The following is a 13,045-nucleotide window of genomic DNA, read 5'->3' on the forward strand; positions in this document are numbered from 1 at the left end:
CTATTTCATTCTGGATGTACCCACACTCATCCATGCTTCGCAAAGAGACAGTCATAGTATACATGCCACCTTAATCATAAAGATTTCTCTGGGTTTCTACATGGTTTTCACAGTGATACTTTTTCCTTTCATTATTCATCATTCTTCAGAGAACCATCACCTCCTGGGACTCCTGTGATGAAAGTGCCATGATTGCTAAGCTCCTTAAGTGAGGAAATCATATAATTTCATTTCTTTATCCCTTCTAATGGCAAAAGCAGTTCTGAGAATATGCTAGGCACTTCAGTGCTTGTAGCCTTGGAAAAAGGTGGTAAGCATGTTTGTAGAAGACAAATTCTGGGAATAAAGCACCACCAAAAGGCTAAGAGATTTAGCCGGGCATGGTGGCATGCACCTGTAGTCCCAGCCACTCTGGAGGCTGAGGCAGGAGAGTCGCTTGAACCTGGGAGGTGGAGGCTGCAGTGAGTTGAGATCATGCCGCTGCAGTCCAGCCTGGGCCACAGAGGAAGACTCTGTCTCAAAAAAAAAAAAAAAAAAAAAAAAAAGGCCGGGCACAGTGGCTCATGCCTGTAATCCCAGCACTTTGGGAGGCTGAGGCGGGTGGATCACCTGAGGTCATGAGTTAGAGACCAGCCTGGCCAACATGGTAAAACCCCGTTTCTACTAAAAATACCAAAAATTAGCCAGGTGTAGTGGCGGGCGCCTATAATCCCAGCTACTAGGGAGGCTGCGACAGGAGAATCACTTGAACCCAGGAGGCAGAGGTTGCAGTGAGCCGAGATTGCACCATTGTACTCCAGCCTGGGCAACAAGAGCAAAGCTCCGTCTCAAACAAAACAAAACAAACCGCTAAGAGATCTAATCAATTATTCTGGCACACAAGGTAATATGAATTTCCTGAAAATGCAACTAAAAATACGTTATTAACCACATTTCTCCATATTCAACCCTTCAAATCAAAATTATGATGATACCTTTTTTTGTATTCTGACAATTGTCATGATTACTCTTATGAAGGAAATAAATAGTAGTAAAAAAGAAAATCTGTTTCTTGTTACTCTTTTTTGTAATCCATATGGAAAATTAAATTATATAGACAGCAAAACTGGCTTTACTATTAATAACACACGAGCTTTTCTTAAACTCTGGCTTTGTCTAACACTTTTCGTTAAGCAAATGCGTTTTTACCCTACAAATCACTGAGGGACTGACATATAGTTGAAAACTATAGAAAATACAGAAAGACTTCCTCTAGTCTTATCCACAACTCTTCATAATGTTATTGCACGAGAATTTTGAATGTGGTGCAGTAAGAAAAGCACCCTCAGCTGTGCCTCAGAAGACCTGAGTTCTGGCTCTGGCTCTACCACCAAATTACTGTGTGATTTTGGGTGAGCCACTTTGCCTCTCTGGACTTAAATATTACTACTTTGAAAGAAAGAGAGGGAGAGAGACATCAGCTGTATGACCTGAGGCCATTTTCTGCCCTAATACTCTATGACAAATATCTGTGATAGTAGTAATTTCTACATTTACACTTAGGGTTTATTTAAATACAGTTTTTTCTTTCTCTTTATTTTGGAGGAAAGGAGGTCAAATATGCTGCTAGTCTCTTTTTCCCTCTGAAGTGAAATACAGTCTTCTGAACCTTTGGAGGGACCCAGTGGAATTGAATTTAGATGGGATGTCCCCAGTGGATCTGATCCAGCATTTTCAGAACCCATTGAATGTGCAGCAGAAGGTAGACTTGGAGAGGCCATTGGCTCTGGAGGGGTCACACTACTTTGGTTTTGTAGTTTGGTTTCTGCTGCCTTCCCATAGAATGCCTGAATCCCTGATGTAGGCCCAAAGGTGAGGAACCAAGGCTTGTCAGTTAACTATGTCACAGTTTGTCTGTCTTCCGAGTCAGGATGTTGTGGGTTGAATTATGGTCAACCAAAGAGATGAAGTCTTAATTCCTAGAACTTGTAAATGTTACTTTACTTGGGAGAAGAGCTTCTGCAGATGTGATTAAGTCAAGGATTTTGAGATGGGGAGATTATCATGGATTATCTGGATGGATCCTAAATCCAATCATGAGTGTTCTCATAAATCAGAGGTGGGTGAGATCTGATGCAGACACACAGTGGAGAAGGAGATGTGAAGATGGTGGAGATTAAAGTGATGTGGCCACAAGCCCCAGGTTTGCTGGGGCAGCCACCAACAGCCAGAAGTGGCAAGGAACAATTTGCCCTTCAAGCACCCAGAAGGAGGCAGCCCTGCTGGATTATAGCCATCTGGCCTCCAGAACTGGGGGAGAATACACGTCTGCTGCTCTAAGCCACTAAGTTGGTGGTAATTTGTTACAGCAGCCACAGGAAACAAATACACAGGTGACAGCAGGCAAGTGTCCAGTCCTGCAGGAGCCCACACCAGCCCTCAGATCTGGCCCGGGAAACACAAAAAGAGGAGCATCCTTCCATTCTGGCTGTTCAGTCCTTTCCTCCAACTCTTCACCAGACTCCACATCTCCACCTTGCCTCATTCTCACTGTTCAACTATTTATTAAGAAGTTGCTGTGCACTAAGCACTGTGCCAAATATGGAGGAGCAGCTGATAAAAGAATCATCAGGAACTGAAGATAGAGACTGTTTGGGGTTTAGATCAGCTTGCACTAGAAACTGGGCTTGGGGGGAATTCCACCTTAGTCCCTCAGGCCTTGCTTAACTGGGCTTTGGAGGGGAAGGTGGCTTCCCCCACATCTGCCCACACTGATGAGGTGGTCCCATAGTTCCCACCATCATGACATGGACTAGTAATACCTGAGGGCCCTGAGTTCTCCATCGGCTCACCATTGATCTTTGCTTATCACATACAAAACTCTCATAAAGGAACTGGGTTTTCCCCAAACTGCGTCAAAACATGAATGATGGTGAGGGGAATTGCCGAGGTATGAATTCAGGTACCAGCAGATATTTCCTTTTATTTTTTCTTTAGAGACAGGTCAGTGGCTCAATGATAGTTCACCTCAAACTGCTGGACTCAAGTGATCCTCCCACTTTAGCTTCCCAAGTAGCTGGGACTACAAGCGCATGCCACCATGCCTGGCTAATTTTATTTTAAAAATTTGTAGAGATGATGCATTAGTCCGTTGTCACACTGCTATAAAGAAAGACCAAGACTGGATAATTTATAAAGGAAAGAGGTTAAATTGACTCACAGTTCTGCATTGCTGGGGAGGCCTCAAGAAACTTACAATCACGGTGGAAGGCAAAGGAGAAGCAGGCACCTTTTTCACAGGTCGGCAGGATGGAGTGAGTGCAAGCAGGGAAAATGCCAGGTGTTTATAAAACCATCAGATCACATCTCTTGAGACTCACTCACTATCACGAGAACAACATGGGGGAAACTGCCCCCATGATCTAATTAACTCCACCTGGTCCCGCCCTTGACACTTGGGGATTATGAGGATTATAATTCAAGATGAGATTTGGGTAGGGACACAGAGCCAAACCGTATGAGATGGGGTCTTGCTATGTTGACCAGTCTGGTTTTGAACTCCTAGGCTCAAGCAATCCTCCCACCTCAGCCTCCCAAAATGCTGGAATTACAGATGTGAGCCACCGTACCTGGCATCCAGCAGATATTTCTACTGCATTTCTCCAGGAATGAGTGGATTGGAGATGAGGATATTCTGGAACTTCTGTCGTTTCCTCCCAACAATTCTGGGACTCATGTTCACTCTCCTGGGATAGGGGAAACTGACTTAAAGTGATTTTCAAATGGCATTCCTGTTGAAAGAGTTAATATATGTACATGCATACAACATACACACACATTTGTGTATGCTACATACCATGGAGGAAAGCCAGTCCTGGTATAAATTGTACAACTTCAAAATAATAATGGAATTATGATTTCATTTTAATACTGATTTCAATTAAAAATTTTAATAGACTATTTTTTAGAGGTTTTAAGTTTACAGAAAATCTAGGTAGACAACACAGAAAATTCCCATTAACCCCTGTATTAGTCTGCTAGGACTTCCATAACAAAATACTACAGGCTGAGCAGCTTAAACAACAGAAATTTGTTTTCCCACAGTTCTGGAGGCTAGAAGACCAAGGTGCCCACAAGTCTGGTTTCTGGTGATGCCTATTTACCTTACTTGCAGATGGCTGCCTTCTCCCTATGTCCTCACATGGCCTTTCCTCTGAGCACCTGGAGGCAAGAGAGTGAGCTCTGGTGTGTATTCCTCTACCTAGGAGACACCAGTCCTGTTGAATTAGGGCCTCAGCCTTATGATCTCATTTAACCCTCATTGCCTCCCTTTAGGTGACTAGGTGTGAGGGTGGAGCCCTCAAGAGACTGCCTTCTCTCCATCTGCTGTTTGTAGTGGGAGGATACCTCCAGAGGGGCTGCTGCTCATTGAGCTGCACTCACATGAGGATACAGACTTTGTGAAGAAGGAATTGGCAACACTGAAACCTCCAGAACAAAGGCTGTCACTAAGGTATGTGCTATAAGCATCCTTGGGGAAGAAGGGCATGAGTAGGCAGGGGCATTTTTATATCTTTAGAGGATAGGCAAAGGGAAGACCAAAATTTCAGAGGTCTAGCACAAGAAGTAAAATTTTTAAAAAAATCTTTGCATTTCCTCAGAGCCCACAAACATGCATGTGTCTTAGTGGCTGCCCATGCTCTGGCTGAGGAGAGCAAACCGTGCCATTTTCTCTGCAGGCCTTTAGGAGAGAGTGAAAACTCCTAACAAGAGTGGGAAGGTAGATAAGAGAAGATCCTTTATAATACCAGGCATCTGGGAAGATCTGTCCTTGTGCTGGGTACAGGGCTTCTATCAGGTAACTGAAGGACACCTGGGTGCTGTTCTTAAGGAAAGAAGCCAGCAAGCAAACTTTCATATGACTAAAGAAGTTGCTGGTGGGTGCCTGTAGTCCCAGCTACTCAAGAGCCTGGGGCAGAAGGATTGCTTGCGCCCAGAAGTCAGGGCTTTGTCTGAGATCACACCTGCATATAACTACTGCACTCCAGCTTGGGCAACATAGTGAGACCCTGTCTCTAAAAAAATAAATAAATAAATTGCTTGCTTGCTTGTGCTTTCAAATCATAGAAAAGTAGCAGAGTGGAGAGGGGTGTCTGAATGTAAAGCAAACAAATGCCTTGGAAAAATATGTCTGGATTGAAATTGCATTGAATGTATATATCAATTTGAGAAAAATTGTCAAGTTTTATAATTTTTATGTAACTGAATTGCATTTTTATTAGGTTTATTCCTAGTAATGCTAGTAATTTTCATTGCTAGTATAATTGGGATCATTTTTCTATTGCATTTATAAAGTTATTTTTTTTCTGGTGCTTAGGAAAGCAATTAAAAGAATAAACTGATGAATATCATGCAGATATATCTCTAAAACAATAAGCAAAATACAAAGGGAAAAACAATATATCATTTATGTAAGTTAAAACAATATATCATTTATGTAAGTTAAAACACACAAAAATATATATTGTTTATGGATATATATAAATATGTAAAAGTACAGGGGGAAATTGTTTGGAATGATACATACCAAATTGGTTTTAGTTGTTGTTTCTGTTATGGGGATAAGTTGTGTAGTTAAAGGGAACATTAGCTTCATCTCTATTGCATCAGAAATAAAAAAAGAAAGAGGGATGGAAGGAAGAGAGGGAATGAGGGAGGGAGAAAAGAAGGGAGAAAAAAAGAAGGAAGGAAGGAAAAAAAAATAACCCAAAGCATTGTGAGAATATGTTAGCAGCTGCTAATTCTAGGTGATGGAACTATGGGTATTTACATTTTCTTTGTAAGTTTTGGCTTTTCTCATCTCAGCTGACTCCCTTTGGTTTACATAACAAAATACAATAGACAGAGTGGCTTAAACAACAGAAAGTGTTGTTTAACATACTTCTAAAGGCTGGAAGTCCAAGACCAAGCTGCCAATGCAGTTGATTTCTGGTGAGGCTTCTCTACCTGGCTTGCTGATTTCAGCCTTCTTGCTGTGTCCTCACATGGTCTTTACTCCATGCACAAGGGGAGCAAAATTTCTTGTGTCTTTCTCTTCTGTTAAGGACACTAGTTCTATCAGATTAAGGCCCTACCTTTTTTGGTTTTGTTTCTGTTTTCTTTTTTTTGAGACAGAGTCTCACTCTGTCACCCAGGCTGGAGTACAGTGGCGTGATCTCGACTCATTGCAACCCCTGCTTCCTGGGTTCAAGAAATTGTCGTGCCTCAGCCTCCTGAGGTAGCTTGGATTACAGGCATGTGGCACCATGCCTGGCTAATTTTTGTAATTTTAGTAGAGACGGGGTTTTGCACTGTTGGCCAGGCTTGTCTCGAACTCCTGGCCTCAAGCAATCCGCCTACCTTGGCCTCCCAAAGTGCTGGGATTACAGGTGTGAGTCACTGTGAGAGCCAGGGCCCTGCCTTTATAACCTCATTTAACCTTTTTTTTTTTTAATTTTAATTTTTTTTTTTTTTTTTTTTGAGACAGAATCTCACTCTGTCGCCCAGGATGGAGTGCAGTGGTGTGATCTCGGCTCACAGCAACCTCCACCTCTTCGGTTCAAGTGATTCTCCTGCCTCAGCCTCCTGAGTAGCTAGGATTACAGGCATGCACCCACCATGCCCGGCTAATTTTTGTATTTTTAGTAGAGACGGGGTTTCGCCATGTTGGCAAGGCTGGTCTTGAACCCCTGACCTCAGGTGATCTGCCCACGTTGGCCTCCCAAAGTGCTAGGATTACAGGCATGAGCCACAGCTCCCGGCCTATCATTTAACCTTAATTACATCTTTAAAGGCCCAAATAGTCTCACCCACTCCAAATAGTCACACCCACACCGGAGGTTGAGCACTTCAACACGTGAATTTGGGGAGGACACAGTTCAGTCCATAACATCCCCCTAATTTTTAAAAAATAAAAATGTTTTTAAGGAGTGAATGTCTTTTATGTGTCTCTGTGACCAGGTCCCGCTGCCTTGATGGATTATACACTTGACCCCAGTGTGACAACAGTGACCGACTACTACTACCCTGATATCTTCTCAAGCCCCTGTGATGCGGAACTTATTCAGACAAATGGCAAGTTGCTCCTTGCTGTCTTTTATTGCCTCCTGTTTGTATTCAGTCTTCTGGGAAACAGCCTGGTCATCCTGGTCCTAGTGGTCTGCAAGAAGCTGAGGAGCATCACAGATGTATACCTCTTGAACCTGGCCCTGTCTGACCTGCTTTTTGTCTTCTCCTTCCCCTTTCAGACCTACTATCTGCTGGACCAGTGGGTGTTTGGGATTGTAATGTGCAAAGTGGTGTCTGGCTTTTATTACATTGGCTTCTACAGCAGCATGTTTTTCATCACCCTCATGAGTGTGGACAGGTACCTGGCTGTTGTCCATGCCGTGTATGCCCTAAAGGTGAGGACGATCAGGATGGGCACAACGCTGTGCCTGGCAGTATGGCTAACCGCCATTATGGCTACCATCCCATTGCTAGTGTTTTACCAAGTGGCCTCTGAAGATGGTGTTCTACAGTGTTATTCATTTTACAATCAACAGACTTTGAAGTGGAAGATCTTCACCAACTTCAAAATGAACATTTTAGGCTTGTTGATCCCATTCACCATCTTTATGTTCTGCTACATTAAAATCCTGCACCAGCTGAAGAGGTGTCAAAACCACAACAAGACCAAGGCCATCAGGTTGGTGCTCATTGTGGTCATTGCATCTTTACTTTTCTGGGTCCCATTCAACGTGGTTCTTTTCCTCACTTCCTTGCACAGTATGCACATCTTGGATGGATGTAGCATAAGCCAGCAGCTGACTTATGCCACCCATGTCACAGAAATCATTTCCTTTACTCACTGCTGTGTGAACCCTGTTATCTATGCTTTTGTTGGGGAGAAGTTCAAGAAACACCTCTCAGAAATATTTCAGAAAAGTTGCAGCCAAATCTTCATCTACCTAGGAAGACAAATGCCTAGGGAGAGCTGTGAAAAGTCATCATCCTGCCAGCAGCACTCCTCCCGTTCCTCCAGCGTAGACTACATTTTGTGAGGATCAATGAAGACTAAATATAAAAACATTTTCTTGAATGGCATGCTAGTAGCTGTGAGCAAAGGTGTGGGTGTGAAAGGTTTCCAAAAAAAGTTCAGCATGAAGGATGCCATATATGTTGTTGCCAACACTTGGAACACAATGACTAAAGACATAGTTGTGCATGCCTGGCACAACATCAAGCCTGTGATTGTGTTTATTGATGATGTTGAACAAGTGGTAACTTTAAAGGATTCTGTATGCCAAGTGAAAAAAAAAGATGTCTGACCTCCTTACATATGCAAAAATATACCTTCAGAGACTGTCAGTAGGCTGGAAGAAGTGGATATTGAAGTTTTGACATCAATGATGAGGCTCCAGTTGTCTATTCATTGACTGATGGTGAAATGGCTGGAGTGATTCTGAATCAAGGTGATTGTGATTATAGTGACAATGAAGATGATGCTATTAATACTGCATAAAAAGTGCCTGTAGATGACATGGTGAAAATATTTGACAGGCTTATGGAAGGACTACAGCAGCATGCATTCATAACAGAACAAGAAATTATGTCAGCTTATAAAATCAGAGACTTCTAGACAAAAACCATTGTTGATGAGGCAGATGCCTCTAGAAGAGACGTTTAAAAGCCATCAAACACAATGCCTCATCTTCCCTGGAGGACCCACTTCCTGATCCCTCAACTGTGTCTGATGTTTCTTCTCATGTAAGAAATAAAAAATAAAAATAAAATAAAATATATTGGTATGTAACTACAGGAAAAAAATAAAAAATATATAGTGGACAGTAACCTTTCAATCAAAACTCAGTATCATAAGTAGAGACTGAAAACTTGCCATTATTGGTTGTTGTTATTAACAGCTGATACAGGTATTCTGCTGATGCTACTGCTGCTTAGTTACCATGAACACGTTTTTTCACTATTAATGGTGCGTCATATTTTTTACTTTTAAGTACTTACGTGTGAGTAAGTGTAATAAAATGATTACTTATCAGTAGTATCAATGATTTACTCAATATCTGAATCACCTTGATTCAGAACCATTTCAGCTGTTTCACCATCAGTCAATGAATAACAGCCTCATTGATGTCAAAAACTTCAATATCCACTTCTTTCAGCCTACTGTAGACTCTGGAAGTATACTTTTTGCATATGTAAGGAGGTCAGACTTTTTTTTTTTCACTTGACATACAGAATCCTTCAAAGTTACCCCTAGTTCAACATCATCAGTAGACAAAATCACAGGGCAGAGGTTGTGCCAGGCATGCACAACTATGTCTTTAGTCGTTGTGTTCCAAGTGTTGGCAACAAGATATATGGCATATTTCAGATAAGTTCAGAGTCAGGAAAGATGATGGTGCCAAACAACCACAAGCTGGGCACGGTAGCTCACCCCTGTAATCCCAGCACTTTGGGAGACTGAGGCGGGCAGATCACTTGAGGTCAGGAGTTCAAGACCAGCCTGGCCAATATGGTGAAATTCCATCTCTACTAAAAATACAAAAATTAACCTTTCTGCCTGTAAATGCCACTGAAGAAGCACCGTTAGATTCTCTCTTCTCACTGCCGTCCTGTCTAAGTCAGAGTCTCCTAAAAAGCCTGAACAGCTGAGGAAGCTCTTCATTGGAGTGTTGACCTTTGAAACAACTGATGAGAGCCTGAGGAGCCACTTTGAGCAATGGCGAACGCTCACGAACTGCATGGTAATGAGAGATCCAAACACCAAGCGCTCCAGGGGCTTTGGGTCTGTGACATGTGCCACTGTGGAGGAGGTGGATGCAGCCATGAATGCAAGGCCATGCAAGGTGGATGGAAGAACTGTGGAACCAAAGAGAGCCATCTCAAGAGAAGATTCTCGAAGACCAAGTGCTCACTTAACTGTGAAAAAGATATTTGTTGGTGGCGTTAAAGAAGACACTGAAGAACATCACCTAAAAGATTATTTTGAACAGTATGGGAAAATTGAAGTGATTGAAATCATGACTGACTGAGGCAGTGGCAAAAAAAAGGGCTTTGCCTTTGTAACCTTTGACAACCATGACTCCGTGGATAAGACTGTCATTCAGAAATACCGTACTGTGAGTGGCCACAACTGTGAAGCTAGGAAAGCTCTGTGAAAGCAAGAGATGGCTCGTGCTTCATCCAGCCAAAGAGGTCGAAGTGGTTCTGGAAACTTTGGTGGTGGTCGTGGAGGTGGTTTTGATGGGAATGACAACTTTGGTGGTGGAGGAAACTTCAGTGGTCATGGTGGCTTTGGTGGCAGCCATGGTGGTGGTGGATATGGTGGCAGGGGGGATGGCTATAATGGATGTGGTAATGATGGAAGCAGTTTTGGAGGTGGTGGAAGCTACAATGATTTTGTCAATTACAACAATCAGTCTTCACATTTTGGGCCCATGAAGGGAGGAAACTTTGGAGGCAGAAGCTCTGGTCCCTATGGTGGCGGAGGCCAATACTTTACCAAACCATGAAACCAAGGTGGCTATGGCAGTTCCAGTAGCAGCAGTAGCTATAGCAGTGGCAGAAGATTTTAATTAGGAAACAAAGCTTAGCAGGAGAGGAGAGCCAGAGAAGTGACAGGGAAGCTACAGGTTACAACAGATTTGTGAACTCAACAAAGCATAGTGGTGGCAGGGCTTAGCTGCTACAAAGAAGACATGTTTTAGACAAATACTTATGTGTATGAGCAAAAATCTTGAGGACTGTATTTGTGACTAATTGTATAACGGTTATTTTAGTTTCTGTTCTGTGGAAAGTGTAAAGCATTCCAACAAAGGCTCTTAATGTAGATTTTTTTTTTTGCACCCATGCTGTTGATTGCTAAATGTAATAGTCTGATCATGATGCTGAATAAATGTCTTTTTTTTTCTAATGTGCTGTGTAAGGTTAGTCTACTCTGAAGCCATCTTGGTAAATTTCCCCCAGCAGTGTGAAGTTAGAATTCTTTCAAGCTGAGGCAAGGTTCTATTTGGAATTTATATACAAACTGCTTGGGTGGAGAAGACATTGTCTTCAGAAACCTTGGTGTAGTTGAACTGATGGTTATTGTTGTGACCTGAAGTTCACCATTGAAAGAGATTACCCAAGCAAAATCATGTAATTATTGGTTATAAATATGATTGTTGGCACATCCTATGCAATGTATCTAAATTGAATAATGGTACCAGGTAAAATTATAGATGGGAATGAAGCTTGTGTATCATCCATTATCATGTGTAATTAATAAATGATTCAATTGTCTTAAAAAATAAAAATACAAAAATTAGCCAGGTGTGGTGGCTTGTGCCTATAGTCCTGGCTACTTGGGAGGCTGAGGCAGGAGAATCACTTAAACCTGGGAGGCAGAGGTTGCCCTGAGCAGAGATCATGCCCCTGCTCTTCAGCTTGGGCAACAGAATGAGACTCAGTCTCAATAAATAAGTTAAATTAAATTTATAAAACTACCATGATGGTTAATACCGAGTGTCAACTTGATTGGATTGAAGGACACAAAGTATTGATCCTGGGTGTGTCTGTGAGGGTGTTGCCAAAAGATATTAACATTTGAGTCAGTGGGCTGGGAAAGGCAGACCCACCCTTAACCTGGGTGGGCACCATCTAACAGCTGCCAGCATGGCTAGAATATAAGCAGGCAGAAAAATGTGAAAAGAGAGACTGGCCTAGCCTCCCAAACTACATCTTTCTTCCGTGCTGGATGCCTCCTGCCCTTGAACATCAGACTCAAGTTCTTCAGTTTTGGAACTCAGACTGGCTCTCCTTGCTCCTCAGCCTGCAGATGGCCTACTGTGGGACCTTGGGATCATGTGAGTTAATACTTAATAAACTCATATATATATATATATATATTCCATTAGTTCTGTCCCTCTAGAAAACCCTGACTAATACAACTACCTTCAGGCTATGTGTATAAGGTATATATAAAACATAAATGAATTCTGTGTTTAGACCTGGGTCCCAACCCCAAAATATCTCATTATGTATACACAAATATTCCAAAATCTAAAAAACAAAACAAAACGAAACAAAACAAAAAACCAAAATCTGAAACACTTCTGATCCCAAGCATTTAGGATAAGGGATATTCAACCTGTATGTTAAAATATTTAACTATGATTGGAAGTTTGTCTATTTTTCATTTTAATTATGTAAATTTTTGCAGTATATATCTTGAAGCTACGTTATTAGGTGAATGCATAAATAGTATTGTTATGACTTTTTATTGAATTGACTCTTTTAGCATTATGAAATGCCTCTTTCTCTCCAGTAATACTTCTTGTCTTAGTATCTACTATGCTTAGCATTAATATAGCCACACTGGTTTTTCTTTTGATTAGTGTATATGTTGTGTATTTCCATGTTCTTTCACTTTAAACCAAACAACTCTCCTATATTTAAATATTATAATATATAATATATTAATATTATATTATTATATTTTAATGTTATTTAAATATTCTTTTGTAAGCAGAATTTAGTTTGGGCTCTTCTTTTCTCACAGAGAGAGAGAGAGGATTTTATTGCCACAAAGACAAAATCATTTTTAGGTAAAATATTCTGTGGGATTCCATTATAGAGCATACAAAGGGTTGATTTCAGATTTCAAAATAATTTTTATCTTTTATTTTCTGGTTTAACAATGTAATTTCAATTACAGCGGACACACTCTTCAAGGCTAATGGCTTTGAATCCAATCATTTTGAGAAAACATCCAAATGGCTTTTTCTTAAAATGTTTTAATATGTGCTTATGATATTTATACCATCCCTCAAAAAAGTGTAGGCTTCTGAAAAACATAAAAAGGTCTCTTTTTTCTTCTGCTCTAGACATAAATTCACTTATTCTGAATATTCTGTGAGCTCCATTATTATGTTGAGATCAGCAATAACAAAAGACAAATTCCTCATTCTTAATTTCCAGAATCTGAAATACAAGTTGAAATCTAACCACGTGGCAATTTCCTGATAATCTGTGTTTTTGTACAACC

The 13,045-nt window shown here is 41.2% G+C and overlaps 2 protein-coding genes and 1 pseudogene across 3 annotated transcripts in view; 2 read left to right on the forward strand and 1 right to left on the reverse strand.

Annotated features, from left to right (window-relative positions):
* The window catches only part of CX3CR1 (C-X3-C motif chemokine receptor 1), a 131,256-nt gene that overhangs the window by 69,199 nt on the left and 49,012 nt on the right, over positions 1–13,045 (reverse strand). The window lies entirely within an intron of this gene.
* CCR8 (C-C motif chemokine receptor 8) lies at positions 4,315–8,797 on the forward strand. 2 transcript variants are annotated; one of them, XM_063806704.1, is made up of 3 exons: positions 4,315–4,492; positions 6,979–7,092; positions 7,266–8,797. In XM_063806704.1, the coding sequence occupies exons 2-3, from the start codon at positions 7,069–7,071 to the stop codon at positions 8,058–8,060; spliced, it is 819 nt and encodes a 272-aa protein (XP_063662774.1). In that variant the 5' UTR covers positions 4,315–4,492; positions 6,979–7,068; the 3' UTR covers positions 8,061–8,797. The 2 variants fall into 2 exon arrangements, with proteins under 2 accessions (XP_063662774.1, XP_526178.3); XM_526178.7 differs by having other exon boundaries at positions 4,372–4,492; positions 6,979–8,340.
* LOC134809480 (heterogeneous nuclear ribonucleoprotein A1-like) lies at positions 9,597–10,740 on the forward strand (annotated as a pseudogene).

Source organism: Pan troglodytes, chromosome 2 (assembly GCF_028858775.2).
Source record: "Pan troglodytes isolate AG18354 chromosome 2, NHGRI_mPanTro3-v2.0_pri, whole genome shotgun sequence".
Taxonomy (NCBI): Eukaryota; Metazoa; Chordata; class Mammalia; order Primates; family Hominidae; genus Pan; species Pan troglodytes.